The sequence below is a fragment of the Diachasma alloeum genome, unplaced genomic scaffold (assembly GCF_001412515.2).
Source record: "Diachasma alloeum isolate Michigan unplaced genomic scaffold, Dall2.0 Dall_scaffold_00539, whole genome shotgun sequence".
Taxonomy (NCBI): domain Eukaryota; kingdom Metazoa; phylum Arthropoda; class Insecta; order Hymenoptera; family Braconidae; genus Diachasma; species Diachasma alloeum.
The window spans coordinates 302,079-316,059 of record NW_021680671.1 but is presented as its reverse complement, the minus strand read 5'-3'; the positions used below and the strand labels follow the sequence as shown (position 1 = coordinate 316,059).

Genomic DNA, 13,981 nt, shown 5'->3' with positions numbered 1-13,981 from the left:
TTTACCACTTCGCTACTGAATTGTGATATAAGTTGCCTTATCAAATACCTATTGACATATTTCCCATGCTCACGGGGGAAAAAGTATACGAAAAATGACTACATAATCCAGGTAATCGGAACATGAAATCGTATTGTACGATTTTTTTTAAGTGAAGGAAAAAAACTGAGGCAGAGGACAAATTTTTTCTCAATTTTTCCTAACAAGCCGAATAAGCTGCAGAATTAAAAAAATGTGAAAACTTTCGGTAGAATTCCAACCAAATTTCCTAATAAACATTTTTTAACATGTAATAAATTTACCTATATCACAGACGAGTGCCCCAGGCTCGAGTTCCTCAAGAAATTTGTAGATCCGTGGCCAGTGTTTGCTCTGTGCGGTCTTCTCAGCACATTGTTCATAAACCTCGTGAACATAAGCCTGCTCCAAGGCCATAGACCTAGCCGCCTGTTCTCCGTCGCTCTCAGACATCACTCACCGATCCAAGGTGGCTCGGCCTCATCCACAAGTGTGGCCAGAGTGCTGAAACATTGAAACGTCCCAAATCACTACCCAGACCATAAACCCTTGAGCAACAGCCCCACCTCTCCGTCCCCATTCACCATTAAAATATCTCCAGAACACTTTTCAAATTAAAAAAAAATTGATCTCCCTCGATTAAAAAACGAAAAAAGTTTTATTTCAGTCTCAAGAATTTTTCAAAAACTTCAAACATGAAAATTCCCCGGAAGGCATCCACAGTAGAACAATTCCTGCAGTACTCGTAGTATTCGTTTTTCCATACGAATTTTTTCACCGCTCGAGGGCCCATTGTGGCACTGTCCAACTCTTCTTGATGTCTCCTCCTTCTCCCTCAAGTGTCTCACGTTGTACGCCTGACACCAGCGTAAAAACTCGGCCGAGTCCTCATCCCTGACGAAAGTCACAATAGCCCACAGGGTACAAAGATTTTTCGAGCTCTTTTTACGTGTCTGGAGGTAAACCTGGCAAATGTCCAGGAATAGTATCAGATCCACCACTCTCTTCTTATCCATCAATAAGTGCCTCTCCTGTTTCACTGATTCTGCTCCATTAAATGTTGAAATTGTCCTCGAGACTAGTTCCGCTTGTCCCAAATAAGTAGTAGAAACGAAGATTCACGAGGCAATTAAATCTTTTCTATTACGAAATTGCCAGGATAAAAAATTATATTGGCCCACAATATTGGCCTATTTCTCAACTGAATAAACTTCAAACTGCTAGCCAGTTGACCTTGACTAATTAACGCGAGTCTGAAGACACCTGAAGTAATTAATTATCCAGAATGTCGAGCATTGAAGTACAGTCGACCTCAATTAGTCTTTCGTCACCTTTGATGATACTTCTGCTGCTCGTAAAAACAAGACTCGAGTGGTAACTCAAGATGTGAGATATATTTTCACGTGTCGACATAACGTTAACACAACAATAAAATATACTCATTCAGGTGAGGTCAACAAAACATTATTCTAATTTTTATTTAATTGTTCAAATGATTTTTGGCTTGTGGATTTTTTTAGTCTATTGTTGATGATGATGGGACGTGTGGCGGTCTACTAAGGCAAACAGGTGGATGGACCGTTGGGTTTCTCATCAAAGCCCTCCCACAACCGCCCTTCGTGTGCCTTTCAACCCACTCCATGCCTCCCACCTTTTCACATGTACAGTGGAACGATGATGCGTTGTGTCGTTTGCTGTATATTGTGTTCGGGCCAGCGGCTGCGCCCTGAATACATTCAATATATTCCCTTTCACATAACTGGGTTACACCGTGTGCCAGTTTAACTAATTTAACCGCATGCTACCACGTGGAGTCTGATTGAGGAATCCTGGAGGGTTGTGGGGACGCTCCAAGTTTAGGGCTGGGGTGGGCGATGGGGATGTTGATGAGATTTCGGATGTTTCGGGGTTGTTTTTCGGCTAGGAAATTGTTTTTGGGGAGATGAAATTAATTAATATCAGACACGGAGAGAAATATTCAGTAAAATTATGGAACAATTCACGTAATCCGCAATGGGGAATCGTTTTCCGGCAATTATTGTAGAAATGGATGAGAAGAAATCGGAAACGTTCAGTGAATTCTCAGGTTCATCACCGAACACAGTACGAATTGTCATGTAATTTTTCCCGAAGAAGTAAAATCTTACAGAAACTTGCTAATTTATTATGCCTCCAAAATAAATAGTATATTTCGTAATTAGACCGAAAAAAACTTTTCTGGCGAATATGAGGTTTGCAGCATGAGCCGAAGGCGAGGGCCGTGAAACCCTGCCTTACAGCCGGAATGACAAAAAAATTCTTGAACGTTCAACAATTTTTATGAAGCTGGTGAGTTATTCACGGAGAGACATTTTCTAGAAAAATTCTAGTGCTAACACGGGAAAAGAGGCGCAAAGTGACGACCAGGAAAAAATTCCAGTGCCGGCACTAGAAATTTTATTGAAGAAAACGTGAATTTTTTCCCTTATTTCTGTGAAAATTTCACAGAATCTCCAGAAATTTTACCAGAAATACCAAGAAATTTTATCTTAACAACACTAGAATTTTTCACAGCCGGTGGATTGTAATTTTTTCCAGTACCCGTACTATAAGTTTTCTAGAGAATTTCTCTCCGTGTTTCTACGTTTCGTTCCCAAAAATTTGTCAATCGTTGGGGAAAAATTATGGAACAACTTGTTGGCCCCACAGCGGTGCGTCATCAGACGGGTGGTTAATTTTTACGAAACAAATCATAGAATTTCCGTAGCGATTCGTACACACGGACAGAAATATTCAATAAAAATTACGTATCTTTTCCGTAATTCCGTAGCAAAATGTGGTTATCGGGAATTTTACGAAACTGTCACGGAATTTTTCCAGAGCGGTCCGCAATTTTTATCTGAATCTTCTGTGAAAAATTACAATACCGACACTTAAATTTTCTGAGTCAATCCCGTAATCGGTGAGCGAATTGTGAGTTCCGTAATTTTTACCGAACATTTCTCTCCGTGCAGTGATAGAAAGGATTAGTTATTGTTAATAAATGGATTTGGTTGGAGGCTAGGGTCTATTCGCTCCCACCAAATATTCATTCGTTAATAGTTAACAAATGCATATTTGAGTAGTCTTGTCTGACCCGACTTTCAGGTTTCAAATGAACCATTCGTTAACTATTAACGGATATTTATTTGGTCATATTCAACTCTACCATTCGTTAATAGTTAATAAATGCATATTTGAGTAGTCTTGCCTGACCCGACTTTCAGGTTTCAAATGAACCATTCGTTAACTATTAACGGATATTTATTTGGTCATATTCAACTCTACCATTCGTTAATAGTTAATAAATGCATATTTGAGTAGTCTTGCCTGACCCGACTTTCAGGTTTCAAATGAACCATTCGTTAACTATTAACGGATATTTATTTGGTCATATTCAACTCTACCATTCGTTAATAGTTAACGACTCTCGTTTGGAATAAATGAATCATTTTATCAGTGTACAATTTCAGTTCCGACTCACAATTTTAATTGAATTTTACTTCGCTCGCGGATTACGTTTCGAAACGTAATTTTTACGTTTTTTTCTGGTAATTTTTTAAAAAAATTTCTCTCCATGTAAATGGGAATCTTACTCTGTATAATTTGAGATGGCCGTTTCTCCAGAAATTCATGGAGGGTTCTAGAAAGTTCAAGAAAGCTCTAGAACGGTACAGAATCCTGTGGAAAGTTCGCGAATTGTTTGGAAAACTACAACTTTCGGATGTATAATGTTTCAGAAAACTACTCTGGTATATTTTAAAAATCTTCCTGAATTTCGCGATTAATTCAGAAGCCAAACGCTTCGGAAAATCGTGAAAGGATTCTAGAAAACCATAAAAAGCTCCAGACTGAGACAGCAGTTTTCCGCGACGGAATTTTTACATTAATTTTGCGTGATTTCATCATAAAATTACCGTCAACGTATATAAAAACTTCTCAATTGATTTGAGAGCTCACCTACGAAACCCTCCCATCATCGATGCGTTCTCTAGGTGCTCTGACACAATTTCAGAATATTCTAGATATTTCTCGCAGTTATCGCCTAAATGTCGATTTCAATATGAAAAAAATTCGACTGGGTTATTGGTCGCTAGCTTCGTTCGCTCTCATTGCGAGTGGGTTGAAGTGGGTGTGACCCATTATACGGGTAGAACTAATAACTTCCCAACCAATCCCATTTTTCTGTTGATTAAAAAGAAAGAACGCAACTTTCGAAATTTCCATCCGGATAACAAGAAAACGGCTGAGACGATTTTGCTCAAAATACAATCGAAATCGCATTACATGTAGATGCGACGACTGTACTAAAAAAAATCAAAGTCCATCATTATTCTCGGTAAAATTGTTGAAGTTTCAAAGAAAACTCACTTTTTAAAATTTTTTCACATGTTTCATGCGAATAACTAACGAAACGCTGAGACGATCGTCTTCATAACCCTAGTAGAAATTGTGCGAGCCCGAGTGGAAATTCCGGTTAGGTCTTGATCAAGTTTGGATCAGGTTAGACGTGACCACTGATCAGGTATTGATCAAGTTGATGGATCCGGTCTTGATCAGACATGTTACGCCTCTGACCAATCCGGATTTGATCAGGGCGAATGGATCCGAACTTGATCAAGTCAACTGTATGAAAACAGGATGACCTAGCTGTCAGTATCAATAACAATTATCAATGATAATTAATCCAAAACAAAAGATAATTCAATTCTTTCACCGTAGGCCGCCTCTCTTAATGAATCTCTACGGTTATTGCTATTACTTCTAACAAAGCTTATTATTTTTTTACCGATGCTGAGGATCGAGCCGGGGACCCTATGATTGCTAATCCTATGCCCTAACCACTACGCTATCGCGCTATTACTACTGAGTAAACTGTACATTGCCTATATGATTTGTATCGGGGTATTCGTTAAATTTACGATTATTCGTGATCTCGCGAATGTGCGTGTGTATTCTCAGAGATAAAATATGTTCAATTAAATTTTTATTTATTTCATTAATGAATGATAATAATGATAATGACAATGACAATAATAAATAAATAGACATTTGGTGATTTTTTTTCTCAAGATCATTTGCGTGTAAGTTTGATACTCCTCTAATACGTATTTACGGCATCATTATCCCTCCCTTCTATACATTTGAGAAGGGCTGGCTGTTAATTAAACTAAGTCCATTAAATCAAATTAATTTAATTTATTTTAATTACATTATAATGATCCTTTTTAAAGATTGAAAATAATTATTGATAATGGTTGATAAAACTTAGTTTTGAATATTATCATAATAGTTAATTAAATTATCCAAAAAACTTATTAAAATTGATGTCAGGTGGACCGGATCTGAATCTGATCATTTTCTCTTCAATTGACCCCGTTCAAATGCCGATCAAAGACATCAAATCCGAATTTGATCAAATTGGGGTCAGGCAGCCGACCTCAGGGTGAGCTCATGCCTACCTGATGAGAACTTGATCTGAATCGTCCTGTAGTTTTTCGGATCCGATCTGCTGGATCAGAACTTGGTCAGGTTCTCATCAGGAATCACCGGATCAGTCGAACCTTACAAAAACCTGATCAAGTTCTGATCGTGCTTCAGGTGGGCCTGAAGCAATTTCCACTCTGGCTAGGCTCTGCGACATTGGCTGTTGCAGTGACATTCACGCACGGAGTGCACTGCCGTACTCCGCGGCTAGGTCGCTGCTGGAACCCTATGCGACACTGACGCGGTACGCTCTCATTTTTTAATTTTATCGATAATAATAATCATCAATTAGTTGCGAGAGATAATTATTCACTAACAAATTCTTAATCCTTCAATAACTGATTTGAATTAATACGCATAATCTGACGATTGTGAATTTTTAATTGACGAGATTTGTGGTTAGGGCGGACACAGATTCATCCTGCATAAACCTCGCGCAGCCCTGTCTCGGCGACCCTGCTGCGTACCTTTCTGAGGTACATCGCCGCGAAAGGCAATGTCGCGCGCCAACTTACGCCACGATGTTTCTGCACAATGAAATTTCTACTAGGGAACCTAATTAGTTCTATGTCACATCACCCATCGATTGAAAAAACATTTTTTGGAATTGGTTCATTTGTTTAGAAGATATCGTTGGACAAAATTTTGGTCACATACATACATACATACATACACACACGTACACACATACAGACATGTCTTTAAAAACGTATCAGGATGATTCTAGAGGCCAAGGAATGTGAAGAAATCATGGAAATTCCGCATTCGATTTTCGGGGTCATTACAATAACTTCCTGCCTTTGGGTCGGGAAGTTAAAAATTGCACTAGTATTATAATCTTTTACTGAGACCTTTCTTTTAGAGCAAACTAACAGCCATGATTGAAGTCATTGTAAAAATTTGGGCATTTTCAAATTGCCATATTAGACCTAATTTCAGTTTACGGTTTACTCGTTGATGTATATCGTAGCGCTGGAAGGGGTGGCTAAATTTTTGTGAAAATCGTTTCTATAGACCAGTGAGACCTACGAAAAATGGTTGGTTTAGGGCTGGTGTGAGTGATGGGGATGTTGATTAGATTTCGAGTGTTTCAGGATTACTTTTGCATGAAAGAGTTTTTGGGGGAGTATCTTTAAATTGATAGGAGATGGTGAAATTTTTGGGGAAAGACTTTGACTATGTCCCTTGAACATTTATCAAAACGTCACATTGCAGTTAATTGGGAAATAAGATTTACTTTTTGGTCAATGTCAGAGAATGGGAATTTATTACATTTCTCGTATAGCAGAATAAGAGCTATTAAGGTCACTATGAAAATTTGGCATTCATACAAATTGGTGAATATGCTTTGCAAGATATTTACTGAATTGTCATATTGGACCTAATTTCACTTCGGAGTTTACTCTTTAACGAATACTGTGGAGGTGAGCAGTTTGTATAGAAGTGATAACTTTGGAGCCCAGTCGAGTTGGCGAAATTAAATTTTATTTATTGTTTATCTGAGTTTTCCTTGTTACAAATATATGTGTACGTCCACGTGAAAAGGGCCCACTTTGTCGCATCTAGTTTCCGAGATATTCACGTTTTTCTCTCCACATCTCCCATTTAAACCAATGTTAAATTGTTTTTGTGATCGTCTATACTGACGTCAGTTTTCATTCTATTGGGTTGATTTTGGGCTCAAAATGTGAGAAATCTGATCAAGATTATCGGAACATACATAACTCCAATACCGTCAAAGTGGGCCCTTTTCATGTGGACGCCCACATATTGTATAGGTTGGGGTAGAATGGAAGTTGCATGTCGAAAAAGATTCTTAATTTGAGATCCTAAGTTGAGACTTGAAAATCTCACTTTTAGCCATCTGAAAATTTCAATTAATAAAGATGGTAAGTCTCAAATTGAAATTGGTTTCATTTTTTGATGCGTAAGAGGACTTGTACTCCGCGTTTATGGAAGATTGAGTAGTTGAATGGATTGAAAAGTGTCGAATGATTGAATGATGATGATACGAAAGTTTGAGAATTAGGTTTTAATTTTTTGTGTGAGAGAGATGGAGCGATTCTATAAATTTGGGATGAATTCAGGGAAATGCTCCCTGTTTCATATCACCTTAGTATGGAATTGCAAAAAAATTATTTATTATTATCATAGAATCTATAAAGCTCAATTATAGAAAAAAGGTCGTATGACATTTTTCATTGCATCAATGATGTCGTAAATCTTCTCATTTGAGAGCTAATTAGAGAACTCTCTCAAACATATGATGTCTAAAACAGGCCATCTCTTACTAAAATTTGGAGAGCTAAGAAGTCCAAGGGCCGAATTTCGAAGTGACACGGTAACATGATGAACGATATTTGTAGCGCTCTATTTAGATGTAAAATGACCGTCAAGATTCTCTTTGGTCATTTTTGTGACGCGAAATTCCGTCACTTTTTTTTTACCAAAAATGGCCAGTAATTGGCCTTCGGGTGTAATTTACGTGTAAAGTAACGGTAAATTGACCGGTCAGCTTTGTCCGTTACATCCCTAGTGCAGATGTAGTCATCACAGTATCGTACATGGAGAGAAATATTCAGTAAAAATTACGGCACAATTTACATAATCCGCAATGGGGAATCGTTTTCCGGCAATTTTTATAGGAATGAAAGAGAAGAAATCTGAAACGTTCAGTGAATTTTCATGTTCATCACCGAACAAAATATGAAATTGTCACTTAATTTTTCCCGCAGATGTAAAATCTTACAGAAACTTGCCGACTTATTATTCCTCCAAAATCAACAATTCTTGAACGTTCAACAATTTTTATGAAGCTAGTGACTTATTTCTAGGTTCCGTTCCGAGTCACATTTTTTATTGAATTTTACTTCGCTCGCGGATTACCTTTCGAAACGTAATTTTTACGTTTTTTTTCTGGTAATTTTTATTGAATTTTCCCCTCCGCGAAGAATTAATAGGGGTATCGAAATTTTTTTGAAGAACTTTTTCATAGAACAGCGAGAACTACGAAAAACTGTTGATTTAGCGGTTGGCTGAAGTGAGTGATGAGGATGTTGATGAGATTTCGAGTGTTTCGGGCTTGTTTTTGTGGTACGAAATAGTTTTTGGGGGAATATCGACGAATGAAAAGAGATGGCAAAATTTTTGTGTAATCATTTTTTTATAAGATGAAGAGTAAACTACAAAATAGATAAAATAGACTTGACAATTCCTCATGGACATTTATCAAAACGTTATATTGCAGTTAATTCCGAAATGAGATTTACTCTCCGGTAAATGTCCGTGGAGTAAAAGGGGATAGTGAAATTTTTTGCAGAACCTTTCTTATAGAGGAGAATAAGCGCTATCATTTAATAGAACGTTATACTATACCTAATTGTAGTCCGAGATTCACTCTTCAATAAATGTCTTGAAACTGGCAGGGGTATTGGAATTTTTGTGAAGAGCTTTTTTGTAGAACAGAGCGAAAGCTGCCAAAAAACAGTTGGTTTAGGGCTGGGGTGAGTGATGGGGATGTTGATGAGATTTTGACTGTTTCAGGATTTTTTTTGTGTAAACTTTTTTTGTAAAACCAAGGATAAACTACAGAAAAAATTTTGACTGTCTTCCCTCATTTATTAACACGTCATATTGTGAATAATTCCAAACCGAATATTTACTTTTTGGTAAATGTTTTAGAACCGAGCGGGATAATGAAATTTTTTATAAGACCTCTTGGAGAGCAACGTGAGAGCTAAGGTTGAGGTAATTATGAAAATTTGGCCATTTTCCAAGTTGCTAAATAGCTTTCCTATATATTTATGAACCTCCAACAATAACTCATGACATTCTGGAACTCCTCAGTCATCATATCATCATCGTAAACTCAAAGAGGCGTAAGTGACGAGGGGCTATTCACTCCATAATTGAGTGATACCATGATTTCGAAATTAAGTCGATTTCGGATGATTTCAGAAAAAATGATTTCGGTGATTTTGAGCGTCACGGGAGATGATTTCAGTAGCGAAACGGTAAACTGCGCAAGTCGATTTTGACTATTGGTCAGTTTTTGACGAATATCTCGGAATCTAAAAGAGATAGAAAAATTTTTGTCATGACTTTTTTTGTAGAGCCAATTAAGGGTTATAAAAAAGGTCATGAGGAAAATTTTTCTATCTCTCTTAGATTCCCAGATATTTATCAAAAACTGACCAAAAGTCAAAATCTCCTTAACCCGGTTTACTGCTACTGATTTCATGATTTCGATTGATTTCATTAATTCGAAATCAGTGATTTCAGATAAAATTAAGTCATTGAAATCACGATGAATAAAGTGAATAAATGATAGAGGTAGGGCAAAACGGGTAGTGACAAATTATGAAAATCAAAGCTGGCAAATAATAGCGAATTCGTTTCATTCCACTCCGCCAATCTTGAGCTAATGACGATGAAAAGCGGTCCATTTTACCCCAATCTCCACTAATAATTTACAAATAACAATCAATTTCAGAGCTTTATATCAGAAAACAAAAGTTACATAAATGATTTCACACACAGATTGTTATAACATTAACTCATTTATTTAGATATATTGTTCAATGTCTCTCAGTGATCCGAGGAGAAATTGTTCTTTGATATTGGCTTACATAAATATAGCCATGAGAGCTCATTGGCTCCGACTTTAAACTTTCAGACTTTTATCCAAAATATACCAATGGCAAAGAAGTTGTGTTCCTATATTCCCCCCTGAATAGGTGAAATTCAGGACATACCCTAATAAACAAATAGGATATTTTTTCCTCCTGCAATAAACACCAATCACCGATATCGATTCCCTTGAATTCTTTCACAAAATACTTCTCGCTTTGTAAAGGGTGCTTACGTCGATGACTAGTACTTCTCGTTATTTATTCGTCCCTAACGTTATTAGACAACCATCACATTGAGGATTTGCGAAATATTGATTCTTGGCCTGAAGTATCTGAAATTATAACGAATGGAATTGCTGGAACCATACGATAATAAGCACATACCATACCATTTGTCTGAGAGCAAGTAAATATGGGATTCTCAGAAAAACCAGTATGGCAATGAGTACGGCATTTTAGTATCATCGTTGGCAGGCGTGCCAATTTTAAAATCACGAACTACTTGTACGGCTCGCACTACGCCAGGGCGCCACTGATTTAGGTGATTTCATTGATTTCAGACGATTTCACATGAATTGGAACATCATTTCGGAGATCTGAAATCACTTGATTTCAGTGATTTCACGTAATTTCGGAATAATTTTATCCCAGAGTGGTGCCGTGATTTCAGAAGTGAGTATAGCCTCTCGGTAAGTGATGTGTATCAGCGTAGCTTTTACGCTTCTTCTTCAGCTCTACGACGACGATATCACCGCTCTACAGTGTACAATCTCACCACAAAGTCAATTTTGTAAAAATAATCGTTCCTTTCTCTACCCTCACCCGACCTATGCCACCCCGAGCAATAGAGCTTTCTTCTCGTTTTTTCATTTTTTCACTGAAATTGCTTCTATGCATGATAACTTGAAAAATAGTCGAGATAGAAACTTGAAACTTGGTAGGATTTTTTAGGTTTTATGATAATAAAGTTTGGGATTTTGGATGAGCGAAATCGAACCATTAGTTTCGGAGATATTCAATTTTATGCGGGAAACTCTTTTGCTCAATATCTCAAAAACAACTAATCCGATTTCAATTTTTTTCCAAAATGTCCGTTTTGATGTCATTCATATATTTCTGAGATAATGTAGGTACTGAGGTAATATAGGTACAGATGTAGCTGCTTTTGCCTTTTTTTTTGGTCAGAATCCATATTTGCGCATTATAACATAAGTAAAAGTCAGGGAAACCTTTTGAAACTTTGGCTACTAGCTAGGATTGTCGAACAACATTCCCATATCCAATTTAGGTCAATATATTTAATAGTTCCGGAGGTGGAACAATTCACCAAAGATTCTTAAGACAAAAAAATTAACACATCCATATTTCACAGTTCATTTTCACACCAGGATAACTGAAAAGGCCATATCACGTGAATGTATAGTTTTTTATATTTTATAAAAAAAGGGGAAAATGAGACAAAGCTTGGGCGACTGCCGCAGCCGCACGCTACCTGTGTACACTACTGTTTCTCATAATTATTCATTTTAATTCCATATTTATACTAATTAACCGCATATATAGACTCTCTGTGTATATATGTCTGTGCGTAGTAGCAGTCACATGTAATCTGTCAAATGGCTTCTCTCACGCTGTTTATTTTGCTTCCGTATGGAAGCATTGTATTTGCCAAATCCGAAATCTCCAATTTTGTGGGTTAGAATAACTAATTTTGGTCTCAAGCGTTCGATTATAGTGTAGTAGAACCACATATATATAGCATATATGATATTTTTAGGCCATCAATGGACGTGTGTGTGTGTGTGTGTGTGTGTTTGTATGTCTATCTCAAATAATCACCGCAAAAAAAAAATTCTCAAATTAATCAATCGATCAATAAAGTTATCATCCAAAAGATTAAGGAAATATGACAATAATAAACAAGAGAAAATGTTGAATCGATAGAAAAATTAACGAGCTCGTGGTCTAATTTTTATTGTGTGGTATCGGATTTTTTACTGTGCAGGAGCGAAAATTTTCGGTGCGGCACGGTAATTTTTAGGGTGCTGGGAAAATCAACCAACATTATGGTGCGGCACGGTAATTTTTGTCTAGATTTATAGGGAAAAATTCTGGTATTTTTTCTCCGTGTATGTGTGTATATGACCGATCGTTTTTCGATGGTAACTGAAAAAACAATTGTTTAATTGGTTCCAATGGTGATTAAAAATATTCTTTCCAGTGCCATCTTGACCGAGTTCGATCATGAGATTGATTACATTATTTGTTGCTGAAAAAATTTATTTTGAAAACAATATTCAGGGAAAGGTACACGGAGAGAAATTGTTCAGAAGAACTAGTGTTCATAGAAATCCCCAGAAATTTTACCAGAAATACCAAGAAATTTTACCTTAACAGCACTAGAATTTTTCACAGCCGGTGGATTGTGATTTTTTCCAGTACTCGTACTAGAATTCTTCTAGAAAATCTCTCTCCGTGTAAAAAATTGTAACGTTGGGGCAATGTTGGCTGCCAACATTGGAGCAACGTTGAAAACAACGACTTCAATTTAAAAAACATCGTCATAGAATTTCCATTCGGAAGCAAATTGCTAATTTACTAGCGAAAATATATGGACTATATCGTGACGAATGCAATTTCCCACTTGTTTGCTATTACCAACTACTATATACATAAAATGTAAATACTTGACTGAAGGCCCTCGGGCGATGGGCGGTTGCAAGTTCTTCCACGAACTTCCAACAAATTTCGTTAAATATAATAGTAGAATTTATCCAAGAAAACATTATGTTGCACTTAATTTCAGTTCGAGGTTCACCCTTTAATAAATATCGCAAAGTTAGAAGGGAGAGGGAACATTCTTTGAAGATATCGTTTGGAGAACAAGAAAGTAAAGGCTACGATGAAGGTCATTCTGATGATTTGGCCATCCCCCAAATTAGCGAATATATCGCATTTCAAGATATTTGCCAAATCCTCATATTGCACATAATTTCATATTCACATAAATGTCTTAGAACTGGCATGAGTAGTGAAATTTTTGTGATGATCTTTTTTCTAGAACAGAGTGAGAGCTGCAAACGGTTGGTTTACAGCATGTTGTGAGTGACGGGGACATCGATGAGATTTCGGATTATTTTTGGGTTACGGAATGGTTTTCGTCGAGATATCCTTCAATTGCAAACAGTGAAATTTTCCATTTAATATTTTTTGCAGGACAAAGAAAGAACTACTAAAAAAGGCGATTATTGAAGAAAATTTGAGTGTCTTTCTTGGATTTTAAAATATTTAACAAACGTATTTAATTCCAGTTGAAGATTGAGTCAAATGCATTCAAATCCATGGGAGATTGACTCTTTGTAGGATGTTTTAGAACTGATGAGAGATAAGTTTCTGTAAAGATCTTGTTCTACAGCAGAATAAGAGCTACGATCAAGGTCATTAAAATTTATCTATTTTCCAAATTCATACATATGCGGTATTACAAGATATTTACCAAGGGATCATATTGCACCTAATTTCAGTTCGAGATTTATTCTTCAGCGAAGTTTTCATAAAGATCTGTTTTGTAGAACTGAAACTTCTCAAAAGTAATCATGAAATTTTAGTCATCTGCCTTAGATTCCCAAACCTTTATTAAAAATTTTATTTTGCACTCAATTTCTCTCTATGGTTAACTTCTTGATGAATATCTTAGAAGTAAGAGGAGATCAGGATTTTTCCATGACTTTTCACAGAAACAAAGTGAGAATTGCGGAAATAGTCGTCAGGAAAATTTGTCAATCTTGCTTAGAGGAAGAGATGTTTGCAATTCATGATTTAGACTT

General features: G+C 36.6%; 1 protein-coding gene across 1 annotated transcript in view; it reads right to left on the bottom strand.

Moving 5' to 3' along the window:
• LOC107042947 overlaps positions 1 to 13,981 on the bottom strand; it is a 48,841-nt gene that overhangs the window by 21,872 nt on the left and 12,988 nt on the right. Inside the window, exon 2 of the mRNA XM_015264213.1 lies at positions 303 to 522. Within this exon, the coding sequence (XP_015119699.1) occupies positions 303 to 471 (169 nt within the window). The 5' untranslated portion in view covers positions 472 to 522. The remainder of the gene's footprint in view (positions 1 to 302; positions 523 to 13,981) is intronic.